This window comes from Somniosus microcephalus, chromosome 22 (assembly GCF_052327205.1).
Source record: "Somniosus microcephalus isolate GS21.2 chromosome 22, FLI_Smic_1.0, whole genome shotgun sequence".
NCBI classification, from domain to species: Eukaryota; Metazoa; Chordata; class Chondrichthyes; order Squaliformes; family Somniosidae; genus Somniosus; species Somniosus microcephalus.
The window spans coordinates 29,198,362-29,222,666 of NC_141008.1; the positions used below are offsets into that span (position 1 = coordinate 29,198,362).

General features: G+C 48.9%; 1 protein-coding gene across 1 annotated transcript in view; it reads right to left on the reverse strand.

The window, feature by feature from the left end:
• The window catches only part of vps37d (VPS37D subunit of ESCRT-I), a 79,265-nt gene extending 64,958 nt beyond the window's left edge, over positions 1-14,307 (reverse strand). Inside the window, exon 1 of the mRNA XM_085964345.1 lies at positions 14,052-14,307. Coding sequence (XP_085820471.1) covers positions 14,052-14,150 — 99 coding nt within the window. The 5' untranslated portion in view covers positions 14,151-14,307. The remainder of the gene's footprint in view (positions 1-14,051) is intronic.
• Positions 14,308-24,305: the final 9,998 nt, after the last annotated feature.

The window sequence follows — 24,305 nt, forward strand, 5'->3', positions numbered from 1 at the left end:
GTTGGTGGTGCTGGGTTAACTGATCAGTGAGTGGTGCTGCGTTAACTGATCAGTGAGTGGTGCTGGGTTAACTGATCAGTGAGTGGTGCTGCGTTAACTGATCAGTGAGTGGTGCTGCGTTAACTGATCAGTGAGTGGTGCTGGGTTAACTGATCAGTGAGTGGTGCTGCGTTAACTGATCAGTGAGTGGTGCTGGGTTAACTGATCAGTGAGTGGTGCTGCGTTAACTGATCAGTGAGTGGTGCTGGGTTAACTGATCAGTGAGTGGTGCTGCGTTAACTGATCAGTGAGTGGTGCTGGGTTAACTGATCAGTGAGTGGTGCTGCGTTAACTGATCAGTGGGTGGTGCTGGGTTAACTGATCAGTTGGTGGTGCTGGGTTAACTGGTCAGTGAGTGGTGCTGCTTTAACTGATCAGTGAGTGGTGCTGCGTTAACTGATCAGTGGGTGGTGCTGGATTAACTGATCAGTGAGTGGTGCTGGGTTAACTGATCAGTGAGTGGTGCTGCGTTAACTGATCAGTGAGTGGTGCTGGGTTAACTGATCAGTGAGTGGTGCTGCGTTAACTGATCAGTGGGTGGTGCTGGATTAACTGATCAGTGAGTGGTGCTGGGTTAACTGATCAGTGGGTGGTGCTGGGTTAACTGATCAGTGAGTGGTGCTGGGTTAACTGATCAGTGAGTGGTGCTGGGTTAACTGATCAGTGAGTGGTGCTGGGTTAACTGATCAGTGGGTGGTGCTGGGTTAACTGATCAGTGAGTGGTGCTGGGTTAACTGATCAGTGAGTGGTGCTGCGTTAACTGATCAGTGGGTGGTGCTGGATTAACTGATCAGTGAGTGGTGCTGGGTTAACTGATCAGTGGGTGGTGCTGGGTTAACTGATCAGTGAGTGGTGCTGGGTTAACTGATCAGTGAGTGGTGCTGGGTTAACTGATCAGTGAGTGGTGCTGGGTTAACTGATCAGTGGGTGGTGCTGGGTTAACTGATCAGTGGGTGGTGCTGGATTAACTGGTCAGTGAGTGGTGCTGCGTTAACTGATCAGTGAGTGGTGCTGGGTTAACTGATCAGTTGGTGGTGCTGGGTTAACTGATCAGTGAGTGGTGCTGGGTTAACTGATCAGTGAGTGGTGCTGTGTTAACTGATCAATGAGTGGTGATGGCTTAAATGATCAGTGGGTGGTGAGGGGTTAATTGATCAGGGAGTGTGTAATGTGTATACCTTTAAGGGGGGGAACTATCTTTTACAGCTCATGTATACTGCAGTACCGGCAGTGACCACACCTGTATATAGTACTGAGTAGTAATCTGTACAGATCAGTTCCAGTGTGAGCCACGTTGAGTAAACACCTGTTGTACCGTTCTCCTGCAGTCTGTGTCTTATTATACACAGACACAACATTGGCGACAAGGCAAGTTCCGAACCTACCTGCAACTCTGCGTCACCTCCTGGGGATTCGATCCTGGAGATCAGTGGATTGGAGGTCAAGGCCAGAGACTCAGGAGTCGACCACGGGCAACCGCCCAGTCATCCAGCTGAGACTCGAGAATTGCGGGGGAGGCTGTCAAGAGCCAGGCTTGGCTTTCCAGTCGAGGTGGTCCAGCGAAACGGGCTGGCAACAGGTAGTGCGCAGACCCTTCCCGGACAGCGGCGGGCTAGAGCCCGACCGAGCGGCACAGCAAAGGTCCGAGCAGCGTCGACGGGGGAGAGAGAGAGAGAGAGAGAGGGCAGAGCGCACAGGGCGCAGCCGGTGTTCAGGGGCCGAGCAGCGTCGAAGAGAGGGTGAGAGAGACGTGCAGAAAGCCGCGAGGCGCCGCCATTGCCATGAGGACCGCCGAGAGCGGCGTTGGCAGCAGCGCAGGAGAAGTGCGCGAAACCTACAGGGCACCGCCATTGCCACAAGAACCGCCGGGAGCGGCGTTGGCAGCAGCGGGGGAGGAAGGAAAGCACGGGAGACGCCATTTTAAACCACACCCAAAATGCCGAAGAGTGGCAGTATCACCGCATTTGACAATGAAGTCGAAGATTGGACTACATATGTCAAATGAATAGAGGTATACTGCAAGGCAAATGAGGTGTCAGATGACAAGAAAGCGTCGGTATTGTTAAATTTAATGGGTGCAAAGACGTATGGTTTACTACGAAATCTAGTAACCCCCAACGAAGCCAATGGAAAAGAGTTTTGAAGACATAATAATGATACTACAGGAACATTTAAACCCCACACCGCTGCTGATAGCAGAAAGATTCAAGTTTCACAAACGGAACCAGCATAAGGATGAAAGCAATGCTGATTATTTAACAGAACTGCGCAAACTATCGAAACACTGCCAGTTTGGAGCGGGACTGGCAGATACCTTAAGGGACAAGTTTGTGTGTGGGCTTCAAAGTGAAGGAACCCAGAAACGGCTTTTATCTGAAAAGGACCTTACGCTGGAAAAGGCTTTCAGCATTGCGGTATCATATGAAGCAGCAGCACGGGGCGCTGCAGAGATACAACAGAGACCGCAAGAATATGGCACAAACGAAATGTCATATGGAACAGAGAAGTGCTATCGCTGCGGCAGAACAACACATGACCAGAATGATTGCTGGTTCAAAGACAAAGTGTGCAGACAGTGTGGAAAAGTAGGACACGTAGCACAAGTCTGCAGGTCAGGAAAGAAAACCAGCAATAAGAAACCTACCAAAGAAAAGTACAAGAAGGTACATAAGATGACGGAGAATAGTTCAGATGAACAAAAGAGTGATAACGACTCCGAAAGCAGGGAACTGAGTTGTCTGAAACTACATAATGTGATCACAACGGAGGATCACCGAACCATTTGGGTCACTCTCAAGATAGCAGGAGTCCAGGTAAAGATGGAATTGGACACAGGATCAGCCCTAACAGTCATAAACCGACGGGACTACGAGCGGTTATTCTCACACATACCCTTGAGAGACACAAAAATTATTTTGAAGACGTACACGGGACAAAAAGTCTACCCCAAAGGAAAAATAAGAGTGACCGTTATATATAACGGTAAGCAAACACCAAAACTAGACCTGTATGTATTGCAAGATGGAGGACCACCATTACTGGGACGTGAATGGATCCGGAAAATACAACTGGATTGGCATTCCATACAGGCACTGACTGTGGCTGACAAAAAGGATGATGACGTCGCACCTGGGCGACTGTCAAAGATCCTAACTGACGTGAAAGAAGTGTTCCAGCAAGGACTCGGAACACTAAAAGGCATGACAGCGATGATTAAAATTGAAGAAAACGCAAGTCCAAAATTTTTTAAAGCCAGACCGGTACCTTATGCGATCCGCCCAGCCGTCGAAGCAGAGCTGGAGAGTCTGGAACGTTCAGGTGTACTGTCCAAGGTAGACTGGAGAGAGTGGGCTACACCCATCGTCCCTGTGATGAAAAAGTTGTTGAGCAGCACGCCTGGGGAACCAAGGAAGGTTCGCATCTGTGGGGACTTTAAGGTAACAGTGAACCCGGTCCTTCACACCGTACAATATCCACTTCCGCGGATTGAAGATATTTTCACCTCGCTATATGGAGGGAAACGCTTCACTAAGATTGATCTGGCCCAGGCGTATCTGCAAATGGAGGTAGAAGAAGCATCAAAAAATACCTCACAATCAACACCCATAAAGGTCTCTACCAATACAACCGGCTGGTATTCGGGGTAGCATCAGCTCCGGCTATTTGGCAGAGGGCAATGGAACAAGTCCTGCAAGGGATTCCAGGGACCCAGTGTTATTTGGACGACATCCTGGTCACGGGCGAAAATGACAGTGATCACCTTGCCAACCTGGAGCAGGTGCTCACTAGATTGCAGGAATATGGGCTCCGAGCTAACTGCCTCAAATGCGAGTTTTTTAGAAAACAGATCTCGTATTGTGGCCACGTTATCAATAAAGAGGGGTTACATAAGTCCCCAGAGAAGATTGAGGCAGTAGTCAAGGCTCCAGCACCGGAAAATGTGTCACAACTGAGGTCGTTCCTCGGGCTGGTAAACTACTACCATAAGTTCTTGCCAAATTTGTCTACAATACTACACCCACTGAACACCCTACTGCAAACTGGGGTGCCATGGAAGTGGAGTGACGAATGTAGACGAGCTTTCCAGAAGAGCAAAACACTAATCACATCGAAAGAGGTATTGGCCCATTACAACCCAGCATTACCAATTCGGTTGGCATGCGATGCGTCACCCTACGGCATTGGAGCAGTGCTGTCGCACAAATTCTCGGACGGCTCAGAGAGGCCAATAGCCTTTGCGTCACGATCACTAACCTCAGCCGAGCGTAACTACGCCCAGATTGACAGGGAGGCCCTCAGCCTAGCGTGGGGAGTGAGAAAGTTCAATCACTATCTGCACGGGCAGAAATTCACCTTGCTGACTGATCACCAGCCTCTTGTCTCCATTTTTAATCCGAAGAAGGGCGTTCCGGTGATGACTGCGCAATGACTACAAAGATGGTCACTTTTTCTAGGGGCGCACCACTATGAGATTGAATATAAGGGCACGAAACAGCATGGAAATGCTGATGGGCTATCACACCTGCCACTGTCTACTGCGGAGGAAGCACCAGCAGTGGATCCTGTCGAAATATTCCATTCGACTATAGTTGAATACCTACCGGTAAGTAACGCTTGTATCAAAAAGGAAACCCGAAATGACCCGACACTGTCTCGGGTATATGATTTGATGGTGAAGGGATGGCCAGCACATGGCGACTCACTGTTGCCAGCATTCTCGACAAGGAGAGAACAGCTGTCAGTGTGCCGGGGGAACCTTGATGTGTGGATCCCGAGTGGTAATTCCACCCAAGTTAAGGGATAGAGTGCCCAATGAGCTTCATGAGGGTCATCTGGGAGGGGTAAAAATGAAATGCCTAGCCAGGGCTTATGTGTGGTGGCCGGGAATCGATAAACAAATCGAGGACCTGACCAAGAGCTGCTCAGGATGCCAGAAAGTCCAAAATGCACCACCACAGGCCCCTCTACACCCATGGGAGTGGCCCTCATCTCCATGGCAACGGGTGCATATTGATTTTGCTGGTCCATTCATGGACTCAATGTTTTTAATAGCCGTGGATGCGCACTCGAAATGGCCTGAGGTCATCAAAATGTCCTCCACCACCACGGAGAAAACTATTGCAGTCCTACGGACCATTTTTGCCAGGAATGGCTTGCCAGAACAGATTTGCTCCGACAACGGACCACAGTTTGTGTCCGAAGAGTTCCGGAGGTTCTTGAAAAAGAATGGGGTAAGGCATTACACATCTGCCCCGTATCATCTAGCCACAAATGGATTGGCTGAGAGGTTCGTACAAACCTTTAAGAAGGCAATTAAGGCTACGTACAATGACAACATTCCGCTGCAGGACAAGGTGGACAATTTCCTGTTCGCCTACCGGAATGCGACACATGCAGTCACCAACCAGGCCCCAGCCATGATGTTCTTTAACCGAAGGTTAAGATCTCGCCTGGATTTGCTCAGACCAAACGTACGAAGAGATGTTGAGAGTAAGCAATTCCAGCACATCCATGAGAAGCCAACAAGGAGCTTCAATGTAGGGCAACCAGTCTTGGCCCGCGACTACCGAACAGAAAAATGGCAGCCAGGAACGATATGCACATGGCAGGGCCCCCTAATGTACACAGTGGATGTTGGGGAGAGCATCGTGAGACGCCATGCTGACCAGATCCTAGAGTCACAGGAACAAGTCAACCCCATGCCTCGCCCATACGTACCTGGTGATGAACCCGACCTACAGGTCGCATCTACCCCAGAAACAGTAGCATCGGAAGCTGATGAACCAACCGACGACAGGGGGCCAGAATCGCCTCCGCACCAAGAGCAAGACACTCGGGAAAGGCGCTATCCAGAAAGGATCAGGAAGCCTCCCCAAAGACTGAATATATAAATAGACTATTTTCAGCTAATATTGCATGTTAAAAGTGTTAATTGTAATTAGTTTGATATTTAATTGTTAAATGAGTGTTATGGTACTGTTAATCTAAAAGGGGAGGAATTGTAATGTATGTACCTTTAAGGGGGGAACTATCTTTTACAGCTCATGTATACTGCAGTACCGGCAGTGACCACACCTGTATATAGCACTGAGTAGTAATCTGTACAGATCAGTTCCAGTGTGAGCCACATTGAGTAAGCACCTGTTGTACCGTTCTCCGCAGTCTGTGTCTTATTATACACAGACACAACAGAGTGGTGCTGGGTTAACTGGTCAGTGGGTGGTGCTGGGTTAACTGATCAATGAGTGGTGCTGGGTTAACTGGTCAGTGGGTGGTGCTGGGTTAACTGATCAGTGGGTGGTGATGGGTTAACTGGTCAGTGGGTGGTGATGGGTTAACTGACCAGTGGGTGGTGTTGGGTTAACTGGTCAGTGGGTGGTGTTGGGTTAACTGGTCAGTGGGTGGTGTTGGGTTAACTGATCAGTGGGTGGTGCTGGGTTAACTGGTCAGTGGGTGGTGTTGGGTTAACTGGTCAGTGGGTGGTGTTGGGTTAACTGATCAGTGGGTGGTGCTGGGTTAACTGATCAGAGAGTGATGCTGGGTTAACTGATCAGTGGGTGGTGCTGGGTTAACTGATCAGTGGGTGGTGCTGGGTTAACTGATCAGTGGGTGGTGCTGGGTTAACTGATCAGTGAGTGGTGCTGGGTTAACTGATCAGTGGGTGGTGATGGGTTAACTGGTCAGTGGGTGGTGATGCGTTAACTGGTCAGTGGGCGGTGCTGGGTTAACTGATCAGTGGGTGGTGATGGGTTAACTGGTCAGTGGGTGGTGATGCGTTAACTGATCAGTGGGTATGCTGGGTTAACTGATCAGTGGGTATGCTGGGTTAACTGATCAGTGGGTGGTGCTGGGTTAACTGATCAGTGGGTGGTGCTGGGTTAACTGATCAGTGGGTGGTGCTGGGTTTACTGATCCGTGAATGGTGCTGGGTTAACTGGTCAGTGGGTGGTGCTGGGTTAACTGATTAGTGAGTGGTGCTGGGTTAACTGATCAGTGGGTGGTGCTGGGTTAACTGATCAGTGGGTATGCTGGGTTAACTGATCAGTGGGTGGTGCTGGGTTAACTGATCAGTGGGTGGTGCTGGGTTAACTGATCAGTGGGTGGTGCTGGGTTAACTGATCAGTGAGTGGTGCTGGGTTAACTGAGTTTAGTCAGTGGGGGAATGTACTATACCAGTTTACTGTAACAACTTCAATTATTTCATCATGAACGAAATTAACAAAATTGATCCAAGCAAATTTTTGACTGTGCTGAAGTTTTCGAATCGCAGGGGGTAGTGGATAAAAATGGAAGATAGAACCTTTTTTTTGCAAAGTATTCCCTGATTGTGGAGTAAGTTAACCGCGAAGCCCATTGAAACAGAAGGTTTAAATAGGCTGAAGAGACAATTAGATACATTTGTGGAGAGCGATGGGATTGAGGGATATGGTGAGACGATAGATGCGTGGGGTTGATCCACTGAAAAGAGATTGGCTCGTTGGGCCCACATGTCCTTTTCCAGCTCCTAAAATTGTTAAGTTTATTATACGGGCATGTTTATTTTGCTCTCTGTGTGCACTGAAGCCGCAGATTAATGGTGATTAATTGTCTAGTTAATTATTAATGTCTGGTTATTGTCTGCCAGGAAAATCAATCCCTTAATTGTTGATCTGCATGGATCTAACGGCTCATTACTCACAAACAGGCAGAGGCTGAGGCCTGAACTTAATTCAAATACAAACTCGGGCGGGGGAGGGAGGCAATTTTCTTCACCTTTTCCTGAAGATACTGGGTGGAATTTCTCTCTTTGGGATGGACTTTTGCCTGCTGTAACCTAATTTTCCTGGATCAGCGTTACTTCGTCACACAGGGTGGCTTCCTGGTGGGATTCCCACTGTCAAGAAATTGAGCGGTAATCCAGCACCAGACGGCCTGCGGCTCTGTACTTAAAGGGGCCAAAGAGCCCCTAAGACAGAAATGACCAGTGTTTCTTTACGGCTTAGCTGAGACCGAGGTCTTCAATATTAATACTGGGGCCCATTTAGAGGGAGAGGAGGCATCTTCTCAGCCCTCACTCCCCAGCAGCAAACTTAAGGGCCATTACTAACGTTACCCTGGGTCTCCCGCCACCTTCCACCAGGGAGTAGCAGTAAGGGGACAGGTGCGTTGAAATGGGCTGGGATGCCAGGCTCCATCTTCCTGCCAGCATTTACATGCAGTGGTGAGGGGACAGGCAGCCAGCGGCCACCCCATTGGGCCAGAGGCAGGACAGTGCGGGGAGACAGCAGTAGGCCTCAACACACCAGTTTCCTGCCACTACCTTACCCAATTTCGGCGGGTATGTGAAGGAAAATCCAACCTGCTGACTCTTGCTTGGGTACAGTTTCATGGCTGCTGCCAGCACCTCATCAAACTGACCAGTCATCATAGACAGAGAGTGTCAACAGGCTATTTTACCATGGGGGCATCACAGTTAAGTCCAGTCCTTACTCACTGAGCCCGCACACGCACTCTATTCAGTCGAGGGCAATTGGATAAGGAGAGGGAATCAAGGTGATTTTGCCCTCCCTGACTAAGTTCAAGGAAACCATGAAAGTGCCTAAACCACTTCTAGACGTCAATTATACCAGAGCTGTTTGGCACCAGGGTTATGCGTAAACAAACAGGAAGGAAAATGCGCGGCACACCCACTGCATGAATGGTTTTGAATTAGCGGAGGGTGAAGTTGAAAGAGATCTAGAAGTCTTAGTAGATTTAACGTTCAATATGTCCAACACCAATGCAGAGCAGTTATCAATAAAGCCAATGGGATATTTAACTATACAGCCAAAACCACAGACTGTAAGTTAGAAGCAATCATCATCAAACTGTACAGTGCTCTTGCCAGACTGCACTTTGAGTATTGTGTTGAGTTCTAATCACTGAGAAACAACTGGAGGCAGTGCAGAAAAGGCCGATCCCCAGTGCCAGGAGTCTGATTTATGAGGAAAGATCAGAGAAACTTGGGCTTCACAGCCTAGAAAGGAGGCATCTGAGAGGTGATGTTACAGAGATACAGAAGATGGATAAAAGATTATTAATTTACATTGAATTGTGAGAGTAGGACAAAGGGCTATAGGTTCAAACTAGTAAAAGGGTAATTCAGGACCGAAAATCAATATTCTTCTTCATTCATGTAGGTTTTAGAGACAATCGTAGAAAATTGATAACACAATAAAAGTTAGCCTAAGTGCAACATGCAGCGGATACATTTGCGTAACAGATTGTTGCTGACATAGGAAGAGACACCCTTGAGCAACCAGTTAGCCTGGGTGAGATAAAATAGGAAGTGGAGGTAAAGGCAGCTGAGACAGACCAGATTAAATTAGCACAGTACGTGAACAAACATGAATGTTTTTCGATGCTTTGGCAACATAAGATGTAACTTGTCGTGCCAATAAAGCGATTTGAATTGAATTGAATAGAAAAAATTGAATACAGAGCAAGGGACTAGATTAAGTTAACAATGCAGGATTCTAACAAATTAACACAATTAACAGAAGGTAAGAAATCTTTGGGTTAATGGAAAAGCACGGAGTACAAAAGCCTGTTGAGTTGTTTACTCGTGAGTATAAAGGTCAGGCCATTCCAGTAGGTTGCAGACAGCTCGGACTGATGACACCAGAAGTCAAGCTCAGGGTGTACTAGATTCACCCAAGGGTGGTCTGCTTGTAAGTATATAAATGTATATAAACTTGCTTGCTATGATTGAGTATATTTTGTTTTATTAATAAAATATTAAGCTGCTGACCCTAGGCTTCCAGATCCATTCATTTATAAGAAATTGGTGAACTAAATTCCTATAATAGAGTGGTCAACACTTGGAATTAACTTTGTGTCCCCGCTGTGGCTCAGTTGGGAGCACCCTCACCTCGGAGTCAGAAGGTTGTGGGTTCAAGTCCCACTTGAGCACAAAGATCCCGGCTGACACCCCAGTGCAGTACTGAGGGAGTGCTGCACTGTCGTGAGGTGCCATCTTTAGGATGAGATGTTAAACCGAGGCTCGGTTGGATGTAAAAGATTCCACGGTACTGTTTCGGTGTCCTGGTCAATATTTATCCCGCAATCAACCTCACTAAAACAGATTGTCTGGTCATTATCACATTGCTGTTTGTGGGAGCTTGCTGTGTGCAAATTGGCTGCTGTGTTTCCTACATTACAGCAGTGACTCCACTTCAAAAGTACTTAGTTGGCTGTAAAGCGCTTTGGGACATCTGGCGGTCATGAAAGGCGCTATAGAAATGCAAATCTTTCTTTCAGATAGAGTAGTGGAGGTGAAAACCCTGGAATCATTTGAGAAGTAATAAGATGCAGCAATGGGGGCGACTGTAGAGTTGTTCAGGATGGATAAATCATGATGGGCTGAATGGCCTTCCTCATCCATAATGATCTTGACAGAGTCACTTAAACATGTTTCATTTTAAGAGTGAGTCAGATCTAAATGGGTGACTTTATTGAATTGAATGCGAGTTCACAGGTCTGGCTACACGATGCAAGCTAGCATGAGATTGGATAACCTGGCTTATTCAGGAAGTAAAGTTAAGCAGAGCCTCATCAGTGCCCAAAGATTCCTTCATGATAGACCGTGCTTCGCAAACTGCCCCCCACCCCCCACCCAGTCTACTTCAGAGCTCTAGAATATGGTCAACCTGTCCCAGGAGACGTGTTAGTCTTAAGCCCCTTTAACCTATCAAGTACATCTGCCGCACTGACTTCATAATCCTTGGATTTTGGGCGTACAACTGAAACCGGGTAACAAAATAGTGCTACCCTCTTTGATGAATGCTGCTGGAAAATATTCACTTCATAATTTTAACTATTTTATCTCTTGTAGTTTTGGTACAACTTTACCTTTTAGGGTAACTTCCTCTCTAACCACTCTTTGACTGTTCTGCCTCACCACTGGGCCAGTAGGTTGTGGGTTCAAGTGCCAGACCAGACGGGCATCGTCGACTGCACTCTAGAGGTGCACTGGCAGAGGTGCTGTCCTTTAAGATGGGATGTTGAACTGGGACCCCGCCTGCCTGTTTGGGTAGATGTTAATGAGGAGGAGGAGGAAGTTCTCCTTGTGTCTTGGTCATATATTCTTCCATCAACAAACACCACCATAAAATAGATTAACTGGCCACTAACCAGTGTTACATGTCACATGGTGCAGAATGGCTGCTGACTTCACAATGTTCCAAAATTGCACACTGTGTGACCTGCTTTGAGAGATTTTGATCAGGCGCTATATAGAATGTGAGAATTCGAGGTGCTGCAGAAAGCTTTAGTACTGTGTTTGCTGTATTTATCTCCCAGCTCCTTTATGTTTCTCTAATATCTCTTTTAATCCCTGTTTCAGCGAATATCTACACTCCTCCCACTGTCCTTCTGTTCCTTTACCCCATAAGCTTGGTTTGGGTTTTTTTGGCCATTAATTATTCCAATTGTAATTTTGCAGTTCAGCCAGTTTGGAGGCTTGTGTTTCATTTGTATTTATTTTTCTCAGCTGTGCACCTATCCGACAGACTCGACCTCATCGTTTTAAAGTTTTCATCTTTCCTCAGCTAAAAGATCTTCCAGCGATATTTCCCAGTTCATTATTTTATTTCATCCCTCATTGATTTGAAGCTTGCCTTTTTAAATCATATAAACTAGTGGATCGCCAGTGGCATTGCTCCCAGGTAGTCCAGGATATGGAGCATGGTTTATCATGTTTAGCTTCTCCTTTTAAACTATATGAACATACAAAAAAAATGGACAAATCATTGGGCTCACCAAGCCCACCCCATCCAGACATAGAGCAACTACAAATACCAAACACTCACACTCTAATGAAACAATCTTCTGTGAGAGGCAAGAAAAACCACTGCCTGTGTGCACCCTGTGATGAAGAGATATAGACAGACAAGTCTAGGTAATTCTAGCTGCTAGTGAACTGCCGAGGTCAATCGGAGGCAATTGTAATTGAAATAATTGACTTTCTTATTTTTTTATGGAATGTTTTGCCTTTGTAACATAGTGTGGCATCTGAGCACCAGACACCAGATTTTCCTATAATAACTAATGAATATGCAATGGCATTGCACACGGGACTCGCGATGAAGTGATGGGGCAGAGATTGGTCTGGGCCCAGACTAGAAGCTGTGGAAACAGCACACTTCTGAAACAAGAGGCCCGAGGATCGGTACAAATTGGCCCTCGGGCCTCATCTGAATAAATGAGGTGAGGGGGATGCCAATTTCGGGCCACCTGCCTTGCCGGGAGTAGGGCCTTGGATAAGGTCCAGGAGTGAGGTTGAAGGTCTAGACACAAAAGGCATCAAGGGGTATGGGGAGAGAGCGGGAATATGGTATTGAGATAGAGGATCAGCCATGATCATATTGAATGGCGGAGCAGGCTCGAAGGGCCGAATGACCTACTCCTGCTCCTATTTTTCTATCTTTCTATGGGCCATGAGAGAGGGGAGTGGCGTGCTCCTAATGCCTGTGTTAAGTTTCCGCCCAGGACACCTAAGGAAGGGGCCCATCAATTTGGCAGTGCAACCAACATCTGCGCCGACTGTCCCACTGCTAAATCGATCTGCTTTGCACCTATTTTATACCTGAAAAATGGGCACAACGCACACCAATTTCTACCCACTAGTCTTTAGACAAAGTGAAGTTAGAGGGTGGGAATAATTGGACTAGAGCGCACAAACATAATTCAATTCCCATTTTAAAGTGATATATAACGGGGGTGAAACTGGTCTACGCCAGTAGCGTGAATGGGCTCCCAGCGAATCAGCAGCCGGTTTTACGCCGCGCCCCATTCTCCTGTCCATTGAAGTCAATAGGCGTGATGCTGAGCTTGTTACTGGCAAAGACCAATTTCACTCCCTGATTTTACATTATTACTCATCACTTGCACGTGGCATTGTCAAGACCAAGTACAGTGTTCAGGTGAAGTGAGGCTAGAGGTTGGGAATATTTGGACAAGGGCACACTTATGTAATTCAGGCCCATTTTAAAGTCATCAATTCTGTCCTTTAAAAAAAAAAATTCTATTATAAATTCCTATGTCCACATTTGAAATGGAAACTGCCTATGTAAACTTGTCACGCTCCATCCTCCTGCTAGGGGTGGCACTGCAGCACCTCAACTGGCAGGGGGGTGCAATTACAGCGTGACCAGTTCCATTCTAAATGTGGACACAGAAATTTCTCATGGGAAAAGTTGACAGGAGGTGCTCCTGAGGAGAGATGGTTTAAATGTGTTCTATAGAGAGCTAGATCACGGTGCTGCACCTCGGCGGTGCTGATTACTAAAACAAGCTTGCAGCCAAATGCACCTGTTAATTTAAAATATTTTCTCTGTAAACACTGAAGCCCTTTAAACAGCTCAAACATTCACACATTTGGCTGCACGAACCTGATGTCCTGTTGCTGGGCCCCCCCCCCCGTTCTGACTGGGACCCCATTGAACGGGTAGCGCAGCCGTCGGGTGTGATCAGGAGTCGGTGGGTTCAGAGCAGAGACCCCCCCACACACCCAGCCGACACCGGCTCCTCCGATATTCCGTTGTTCTCCTTCACCTTCGCAGTGTTAAGTACTGCGAGCAATGGAGTGGGTCGCTGCCGGCACATTAACAACGGGCTCAATCCCTCTTTTGTTCCAAACAATAGCTGGTAGCTCATCCTTTGCCCAATTCCCAGCCCCTCTGCACTGTCCTGGCTCCCTGCTTCAATCGAGGTCCCATCACCATCTCTCTGTGTGCTGTGAATAAGAGATTTTCAAGAATCCCTTGTTTGGAGTTAGAAGCCCCGGCGAAGATTCCTGGTTTTGTCAATTTCATGCCCTTGATTTGCAAATATCTGCTTGTTAATTTCACACCGACCCCGCGCCGGCTGCCCCGGCGGAGGCTGCAATTTCAGTGAAATTAACGAGCACCTCAGCGCCAGGGTCTCTGCTGTCTGCAGGGTTTTTTGTGTTGCGATTTATTACAATGCGACTGGTGTCTCTCGCTCTCTCCTACCTGCGGGCTCAGCTGCACCATCCTACCCAGCTTCTCCTCGTCCTCCAACACATCCCTCAGCTGCCGGGTGCTGAGGATGCCGAAGCGGTCCCGGGACATGCTGCTGCCTGTCAGCCCCCCGGGATGGCGAGCGAGACGGAGTCAGCAGCGGAGACGGACCATGCCAGAGCCAGCCAGCCGAGCGACACACGCACTGAGCCGGGGCGGAGTGTGTGCAGGCAGGGCGGGGGCTGTGGCATCCGCCAACAGCCGCCAGGCGGCGCTGCAAAGGCAACGAGATCGATAGATAGGGCGAAGCGAGAGGAACAGGTTAGAGCGACAGGGAAACACATCTTACAGAAAGAGTGAAACATGCTGTCCATACAGCAACACGGCTTGCATCTATATTGAGCCTTTACATAGTAAAACGCCCCAAGACACTTCACAGGAGCATAATCAGAAACCCAGCCACATAAGGACACAAGCTTCATCAACTCTTGGCCACCAAAACCCCTCGGGAACCTTCTTCCCCGTTACTTTCCTCTGACCCCCCCCTTCTCCCAATCTCACCCCCTGCCGCGTTTTCACCATCCCCTCTGACCTTCCCCTCTCTGACCCCGAACGATCAGTCCTCAGCAAAGGCCTGAGCTTCATCCCCTTACGCCCCCACCTCAATGAATTTCGAGCTCGGCATGACGCTGAGCTCTTTTTCTGCCGCCTTCGTCTCCGTGCCCACTTCTCTGGCCGGGAGTCTTCCCCCCGCATGACTGACCCTTTCTCCCGCTTTCAGAATTCCCGTTCTACCTGGACCCCTCCCCCTGGCCTCTTACCCTCTCTAGATCTTTTCATCGCTAACTGCTGCCGTGACATCGGCCGTCTCCATTTCTCTGCTCCCCTCACTCACTCCAACCTACCTCCCTCTGAACTTGCAGCACTCCATTCTCTCAGATCCAACCCTGACATTGTCATTAAACCCGCTGACAAGGGTGGTGCTGTTGTTGTTTGGCGAACTGACCTCTACCTAGCGGAAGCTGAACGCCAACTCTCCGACATCTCCTCCTACCTCCACCTGGACCATGACCCCACTACCGAACATCAAACCACCATTTCCAAGACTGTCACTGACCTCATCTCCTCTGGAGATCTCCCCCCCACGGCCACCAACCTCATAGTTCCCCAACCCCGCACAGCCCGCTTGTACCTCCTTCCCAAGATCCACAAACAGGACTGCCCTGGTAGACCCATCGTTTCAGCCTGTTTTTGCCCCACGGAACTTATCTCTTCCTATCTCGACTCTATCTTTTCTCCTCTTGTCCAGTCTCTTCCCACCTACATCCACGACTCTTCGGACGCCCTCCGCCACTTTAACAGTTTCCTGGCCCCAACCGCTTCCTTTTCACCATGGACGTACAATCCCTCTACACCTCCACCCCCCACCAGGATGGCCTGAGGGCGCTCCGCTTCTTCCTTGAACAGAGACCCGACCAGTCCCCATCCACCACCACCCTCCGCCTGGCTGAACTTGTTCTCACATTGAACAACTTCTCCTTTAACTCCACTCATTTCCTCCAAATCAAAGGTGTTGCCATGGGTACCCGCATGGGTCCTAGCTATGCCTGCCTTTTCATGGGATATGTGGAACACTCTTTGTTCCAGTCCTACTCAGGTCCCCTCCCTCACCTCTTTTTCCGGTACATTGATGACTGTATTGGTGCCGTTTCCTGCTCTCGCCCTGAACTAGACAATTTCATTCACTTTGCCTCCAATTTCCACCCTTCCCTCACCTTCACATGGTCCATCTCTGACTCTTCCCTTCCCTTCCTCACCTTCTCTGTCTCCATCTCTGGGGATAGGTTATTGACCGACATTCACTACAAGCCCGCTGACTCCCACAGCTACCTGGACTACACTTCCTCCCACCCCGCCTCCTGTAAGGACTCTATTCCATTCTCCCAGTTGCTCCGTCTCCACTGCATCTGCTCCGATGATACCACCTTCCACACCAGTGCTTCCGACATGTCTTCCTTTTTCCTCAACTGAGGATTCCCCATTACCGTGGTTGACATGACCCTCGACCCTGTCCGTTCTATCTCCCGCACTTCTGCCCTCACCCCTGCCCCTCCCTCCCAGAATCACGATAGGGTTCCCTTTGTCCTCACCTTTCACCCCACCAGCCTCCACATTCAACGGATCATCCTCCGCCATTTCCGCCACCTCCAAAGTGATCCCACTACCAAACGCATCTTCCCCTCCCCTCCCCTTTCAGCATTCCATAGGGACCGCTCCCTCCGAGACACCCTAGTCAACTCCTCTATCACCCCCAGCACCCCTTCCCCTTCGCCTGGCACCTTCCCGTGCAAGCGCAGGAGATGTAACACCTGCCCCTATACCTCCCCCCTTCCCACTGTCCAGGGCCCCGAACACCCCTTCCAGGTGAAACAGTGATTTACTTGTACTTCTTGCAACCTAGTATACTGTATTCGCTGCTCACGATGTGGTCTCCTCTACACTGGGGAGACCAAACGCAGATTGGGTGACCATTTTGCGGAACACCTCCGTTCAGTCCATAAGGGTGACCCCGAGCTTCCGGTCGCCTGTCATTTTAATTCACCGCTCCATTCCCACTCGGACCTCACCATCCTTGGCCTCTTGCATTGTTCCACGGAAGCTCAACGTAAACTCGAGGAACAGCACCTCATCTTCCAATTAGGCACTTTACAGCCTTCCGGACTCAACATCGAGTTCAACAATTTCAGATCATAACCTCGGCCCCTATTACATTTTTACTTATATTTTTTATCCACCCCTTTGTTTTGGCCCTTCCCCCCCTTCCCTTTTTTTTCTCTCTCCCACATGGCAGCTGTCTCCCATTCTGCCAGCGCATTTCACACCTAATCCAGAGCCGTCTTTTGCCTCCACTAGTCCTATCACCATCTCGTCTCGTTTTGAATAGCTCTTAATGTCTCTTCTCTTTTGTTCTCTCCCAGCCCGGCCTCTTAATCTATTTCATTCCCTGTGCTTCTTTAGTCTTGATAAAGGGTTTTGACCCGAAACGTTGACTCTAATTTCTCTCCACGGATGTTGCCTGGCCTGCTGAGTTTTTCCAGCATTTTCTATTGTTATTCCACATAAGGACATATTAGGACCCATGACCAAAAGCTTGGTCAAAGAGTTAGGATTTAAGGAGCTTCTTACAGAATGAGAGAGAGGCGGAGAGGTTTAGGGAGGAAATTTCAGAGCTTCGGGCCTCAGGCAGCTGAAGGCACGGCTGCCGATGGTTGAGCGATGAAAATTGGGGATGTGCAAGAGACCAGGATTGAAGGAGAGCAGAGATCGCGCAGGGTTGTCGGGCTGGAGGAGGGAGGGAGGAGGCCACGGAGGGATTTGAAATCAAGGATGAGAATTTTAAAATTGAGGTGTTGCCGAATGGGGAGCCAGCGTAGGTCAGTGAGCACAGGGGTGGTGGGTGAACATTGCGAGTTAGGACACGGGCAGCAGAGCTTTGGGTGAGCTCAAGTTTACAGAGGGTATAAGGAGGGGGGGCCAGCTAGGAGACCATTGGAATAGTTGAGTCTGGACATAACAAAGACTTGTGCTCCAGAACTAGCCGCACCTCTAGCCAAGCTGTTCCAGTACAGCTACAACACTGGCATCTACCCGACAATGTGGAAACTGCCCAGGTATATCCTGTCTACAAAAGGCAGGACAAATCCAATCCGACCAATTACCGCCCCATCAGTCTACTCCCAATCATCAGCAAAGTGATGGAAGGTGTCATCGACAGTGCTATCAAGCAGCACTTACTCACCAATAACCTGCTCTCTGGTGCCCAGTTTGGGTTCCGCCAGGACCACTCGGCTCCCAACCGCATCACAGCCTTGGTCCAAACAAAGACAAAAGAGCTGAATTCCAGAGGTGAGGCGAGACTACCCTTGACATCAAGGCAGCATTTGACTGAGTGTGGCATCAAGGAGCCTCAGTAAAACTGAAGTCAATGGGAATCAGGGGGGAAACTCTCCACTGGCTGGAGTCATACCTAGCATAAAGGAAGATGGTTGTGGCTGTTGGAGGTCAATCATCTCAGCCCCAGGACATCGCTGCAGGAGTTCCTCAGGGCAGTGTCTTAGGCCCAGCCATCTTCAGCTGCTTCATCAATGACCTTCCCTCCATCATAAGGTCAGAAGTGGGGATGTTCACTGATGACTGCACAGTGTTCAGTGCCATTCACAACTCCTCAGGTAATGAAGCAGTCCATGCCCACATGCAGCAAGACCTGGATGACGTTCAGGCTTGGGCTGACAAGTGCCAGGCAATGACTATCTCCAACAAGCGAGCGTCTAACCACCGCCCCTTGACATTCAACGGCATTACCATAGCTGAATCCCACACCATCAACATCCTGGGGGTTACCATTGACCAAAAATTTAACTGGACCAGCCACATAAATACTGTGGTAACAAGAGCAGGTCAGAGGCTGGGTATTCTACAGCGAGTGTCTCACCTCCTGACTCCCCAAAGACTTTCCACCATCTACAAGGCAAAAGTCAGGAGTGTGATGGAATACTCTCCACTTGCCTGGATGAGTGCAGCTCTAACAACACGCAAGAAGCTCGATACCATCCAAGACAATACAGCCCGCTTGATTGGCACCCCATCCACCACCTTAAACATTCACTCCTTCTACCACCGGCGTACCGTGGCTGCAGTGTGTACCATCTACAAGATGCACTGCAGCAACTCGCCAAGGCTTCTTCGACAGCACCTCCCAAACCCGCGACCTCTACTGCCTAGAAGAACAAGGACAGCAGGCGCATGGGAACACCACCACCTCTAAGATTCCCTCCAAGTCACACACCATCCTGATTTGGAAGTGTATCGTCATTCCTTCATCGTCACTGGGTCAAAATCCTGGAACTCCCTCCCTAATAGCACTGAGAGTTCCTTCACAGCACAGACTGCAGCGGATCAAGAAGGTGGCTCACCACCACCTTCTCGAGGGCAATTAGGGAGGGGCAATAGATTGCCAACGATGCCCAATCCCAGGAACGAATTTTAAAAAAGGCACAGATGATGGTTTCATGATGGGCTGAGACAGAGAGCATATTACAGAGACAGGATCACCATGTTAGAGTGTCTGGGGAAACATATGTTCGAACGACTGAAACACACACTAGAGAGACAGTGAACTCATGCTAATGATACAGGGAACACATGTTAGTGATACAGTGATATACATGTTGGAGAGACAGGGAATCATGTTAAACATGGGCAAACATGTTGGAGAGACAGGGAAACAAGTTAGACATGGACAAACATGTTGCAGAGACAGGAGCATGCATGTGGGTGAGGCGGGGCAACATGTGGGGAGACAGTGATACTTATATTAGAGAAATATATATTTTGGACATACTGGAAACACATCTCAGAGAGACAGGGCCATACATATAGACGAGGTGCCGAGCAGATCACACTCTCCCTGCAGCATTTTTTATTTTAATGTTGGAATTTTTCACTTCTGATCTTTCGGTCATTCTTCCATTTTTAAAACCTCCGGAATTATTATTTTTTAATTCTGCGATATGATGAGCTATCTTTTAATTTTACAGATTTGTCTAAAAATGTATTCCAAAAATGTATCTTTGTAAAATTCCCAGATGTCAATATATGATACCTGGGGCTTTGTCTTCGATTGAAATATTTTTATATAAAAAATGAAAACAGAATTCCTCCAGAAATAGAAATAAATCTGGTGATTTATGAATAAATCTCTAAATCAATCTCATAGAGTTATAAGGGGAAAAATTCAGTATCGCCCCATTTGGGGCACCATTAGCGGCCGTGCACAATGTTTAGCACCTGGCGCTAATTATCGCCTCCGACTGCAAACTTGGTTTTCATCGCCCGTGGAGTTGATTGGAGCGCTAAATCAGGCACTACACACCTGTCTTAAGGCACAAAGACCGATGAGTGAGGCGCTAACTCAGAGCTCGGGCGCAGTGCAGGTGCTGTCAGTTAGCGATGGAACACAGACACACTGGCGCCAGACAATTCTTAAAGGGGAGGGTCGATCTTGCTCTCCAGCCACACCCTACTCACTGGAGCCTTGAATCTCAGCCTGGAGAGACCTGTGCCTAAATCTTGCAGCCAAGGACTATGGAGAGGGTGTGAGAACGAGCACAGCGCTTCAGCGAGCGGGCCTTGGAGGCTCTGGTTGGTGCGGTGGAGTGCAGAAGATCAATACTGTACCCAGAGAGTGGCAGGAGGCCTTTGCCGCGCGAGTACAGAAGAGTGTGGAGGGAGGTGGCTCAGAGCATCTCCTCCAGGAGCATGGTGCCCAGGACACATATACAATGTCGCAAAAAGTTCAACGACCTCACTCGGGTCATCAGGGTGAGTGGCTTTTTTTCAATACCTCTCCATCCCTCCATCTCAACCTCACTCTGTGGCCAGAGGGTCTTAAAACCCCAATGCCCAACACTCATCCAACACCAGTACGATAGACCCCTCCCCCTGGCCTCTTACCCTCTCTAGATCTTTTCATCGCTAACTGCCGCCGTGACATCGGCCGTCTCCATTTCTCTGCTCCCCTCACTCACTCCAACCTACCTCCCTCTGAACTTGCAGCACTCCATTCTCTTAGATCCAACCCTGACATTGTCATTAAACCCGCTGACAAGGGTGGTGCTGTTGTTGTTTGGCGCACTGACCTCTACCTAGCGGAAGCTGAACGCCAACTCTCCGACACCTGCTCCTACCTCCACCTGGACCATGACCCCACTACCGAACATCAAACCACCGTTTCCAAGACTGTCACTGACCTCATCTCCTCTGGAGATCTTCCCCCCGCTGCCACCAACCTCATAGTTCCCCAACCCCGCACAGCCCGCTTCTACCTCCTTCCCAAGATCCACAAACAGGACTGCCCTGGTAGACCCATCGTTTCAGCCTGTTCTTGCCCTACGGAACTTATCTCTTCCTATCTTGACTCTATCTTTTCTCCCCTTGTCCAGTCTCTTCCCACCTACATCCGCGACTCTTCGGACGCCCTCCGCCACTTTAACAGTTTCCAGTTTCCTGGCCCCAACCGCTTCCTTTTCACCATGGACGTACAATCCCTCTACACCTCCATCCCCCACCCAGATGGCCTGAGGGCACTCCGCTTCTTCCTCGAACAGAGGCCCGACCAGTCCCCATCCACCACGACCCTCCTCCGCCTGGCTGAACTTGTTCTCACATTGAACAACTTCTCCTTTAACTCCACTCATTTCCTCCAAATCAAAGGTGTTGCCATGGGTACCCGCATGGGTCCTAGCTATGCCTGCCTTTTCGTGGGCTATGTGGAACAATCTTTGTTCCAGTCCTACTCGGGTCCCCTCCCTCACCTCTTTTTCCGATACATTGATGACTGTATCGGTGCCGTTTCCTGCTCTCGCCCCGAACTTGACAATTTCATTCACTTTGCCTCCAATTTCCACCCTTCCCTCACCTTCACATGGTCCATCTCTGACTCTTCCCTTCCCTTCCTCGACTTCTCCGTCTCCATCTCTGGGGATAGGTTATCGACCAATATTTACTACAAGCCCACTGACTCCCACAGCTACCTGGACTACACTTCCTCCCACCCCGCTTCCTGTAAGGACTCTATTCCATTCTCCCAGTTTCTCCGCCTCCGCCGTATCTGCTCCGACGATGCCACCTTCCACACCAGTGCTTCAGACATGTCTTCCTTTTTCCGCAACCGAGGATTCCCCTCTACCGTGGTTGACACTGCCCTCGACCGTGTCAGTTCTATCTCCCGCACCTCTGCCCTCACCCCTGCCCCTCCCTCCCGGAACCACGATAGGGTTCCCCTTGTCCTCACCTTTCACCCCACCAGCCTCCACATTCAACGGATCATCCTCCGGCATTTCCGCTACCTCCAAAGTGATCCCACCACCAAACGTATCTTCCCCTCCCCTCCCCTTTCAGCATTCCGCAGGGACCGCTCTCTCCGAGACACCCTAGTCCACTCCTCTATCACCCCAAACAGCCCTTCCCCTTCGCCTGGCACCTTCCCGTGCAAGCGGAGGAGATGTAACACCTGCCCCTATACCTCCCCCCTCCCCACTGTCCAGGGCCCCAAACACCCCTTCCAGGTGAAACAGCGATTTACTTGTACTTCTTGCAATCTAGTATACTGTATTCGCTGCTCACGATGCGGTCTCCTCTACATTGGGGAGACCAAACGCAGATTGGGTGACCGCTTTGCGGAACACCTCCGTTCAGTCCGTAAGGGTGACCCCGAGCTTCCGGTCGCCTGTCATTTCAATTCACCGCTCCATTCCCACTCGGACCTCACCGTCCTTGGCCTCTTGTACTGTTCCACGGAAGCTCAACGTAAACTCGAGGAACAGCACCTCATCTTCCGATTAGGCAGTCTGCAGCCTTCCGGTCTCAATATCGAGTTCAACAATTTCAGATCATAACCTCGGCCCCTATTTCATTTTCACTTATATTTTTCCACTCCTTTCCTTTCCCCCCCCCCTTTCCTTTTGTTTCTCTCTCACACCTGGCAGCTATCTTTTGCCCTGCCAGTACACTTTACACCTAATCACAGCCTATTACCATCTCGTCTAGCTTCTAATCTCTTTTACTTCTTTTGGTTCTTTTATTCTTTTGTCCGATCGCAGCCCTGCCTTCGATCTAGTTCCTTTTCTCTCCAGTTTTGAAGAAGGGTCAAACCCGAAACGTCAACTCAAATTTCTCTCCACGGATGTTGCCTGACTTGCTGAGTTTTTCCAGCATTTTCTGTTGTTATTTCACTCATCCAACACCTATGGCCCTCTCATGAAACACACACGCACATTCCACACTTTGCATACAGTAAGGGCTATTCACCTATGGGAGGCACATCAGGCAAGACCATGGCTGCATAGAGAAAGGGCTATTCACCTATGGGAGGCACATCAGGCAAGACCATGGCTGCATATTTACTCAGACGCCGTCCTTTTTCTTGCAGGCCAAGCTATCTCATAATAGGAGACAGAAGCAACGGACGGGTGGAGGGCGGCCTCAGCTGCAACCTTCCAGCGATCTTGAGGTGCGCATCCACAGGATTGTGGCAAGCCGGGTGATTGGTCCTGTCACCCCTGGAGATGTCGACCCCGTTCTGGACAGCAATGGTAAGGTCATCATCTTTTTGTCCTCTCTCCTTCCACTTGTCCCTCACAACACCAGCCTTTGACACTTTTGTTAAGTATGTGTATTGTATTGAACAATTAACACAAAGACTTAAACGTATAACTCAAACAGGTCTTTACTGGTTGGAGGTAGGGACTACACGTAGATCTTTACTTCATGCCCACAGGCGGGAACTGAGGGGAGATCAGTACCCACAGTACTATTTATACCCCTATGGCCAGGAGTGGTACTGCGTATCACTACGCCCAACAAGTAGTGCAGTCCTGTCCATAGGTTCAAAGTAGCACACATATTACATACACAACATTCCTCCCTTCCTAGCTTTACAGTCATCTCCCCATTTAACATAACGTAATAACATATATACATATATAACTTCAGGTTTACATAACAGAATAACATAGATACATAGATAACTTCATGTCAAAACAGATCACAGATTCAGTCTCTGCGGAAAACAGTTCACAGATTCAATCTCTGTGGTGTAGTCGGTTCACGTTGCTGGAGTGACTCATTCAATAGTCCTTCCATGGATTTAACAGTTTGAACTTCCGAACTGAATTGGCTCCGTTCGGAGGGACCACGTGTGTGATCTGGTAGAGGTAATAATGGTTCAGATGGGTCATCTTCTGTTTCGACTTTTCCTTTTCTGCTTCTTGGAGACTCTCTGGGCTCCGTCAGCTGCCAGCTGCATGCGCAGTTCCTCCTTCTCTTCCTCCTTTTTCCGTAGTAGAGCCACCTTCTCCCGATGTTCTGTAGACTTTCGGTGCTCCTCCATGATTTCTGTATGGTGGGAGTCGAAGTTACAAGTTGGGCAGGACAGGACATAGTAATATTCGGTGTCGTCCTGATCTAGGCCAGCGAGAGGGTCTTCTATTTCCTCCATACCCAGCTGGGCGTTAGCCAGCTTTTGTTCCAAGTCCAGACATCTTTCCTGAAGAGACTTCTTCATGTGTACCTCTTCATCCAGCTTTTTCTGGGCTTTCAGCAAGTCGTTTACTAATGACCTCATTTGAGATTTTACTACTTCAACTTCTTTTGGAGATTGATTGATCGGACTATTCAATCCCTCTACCGGAGCAGCTGTTTCAGCGG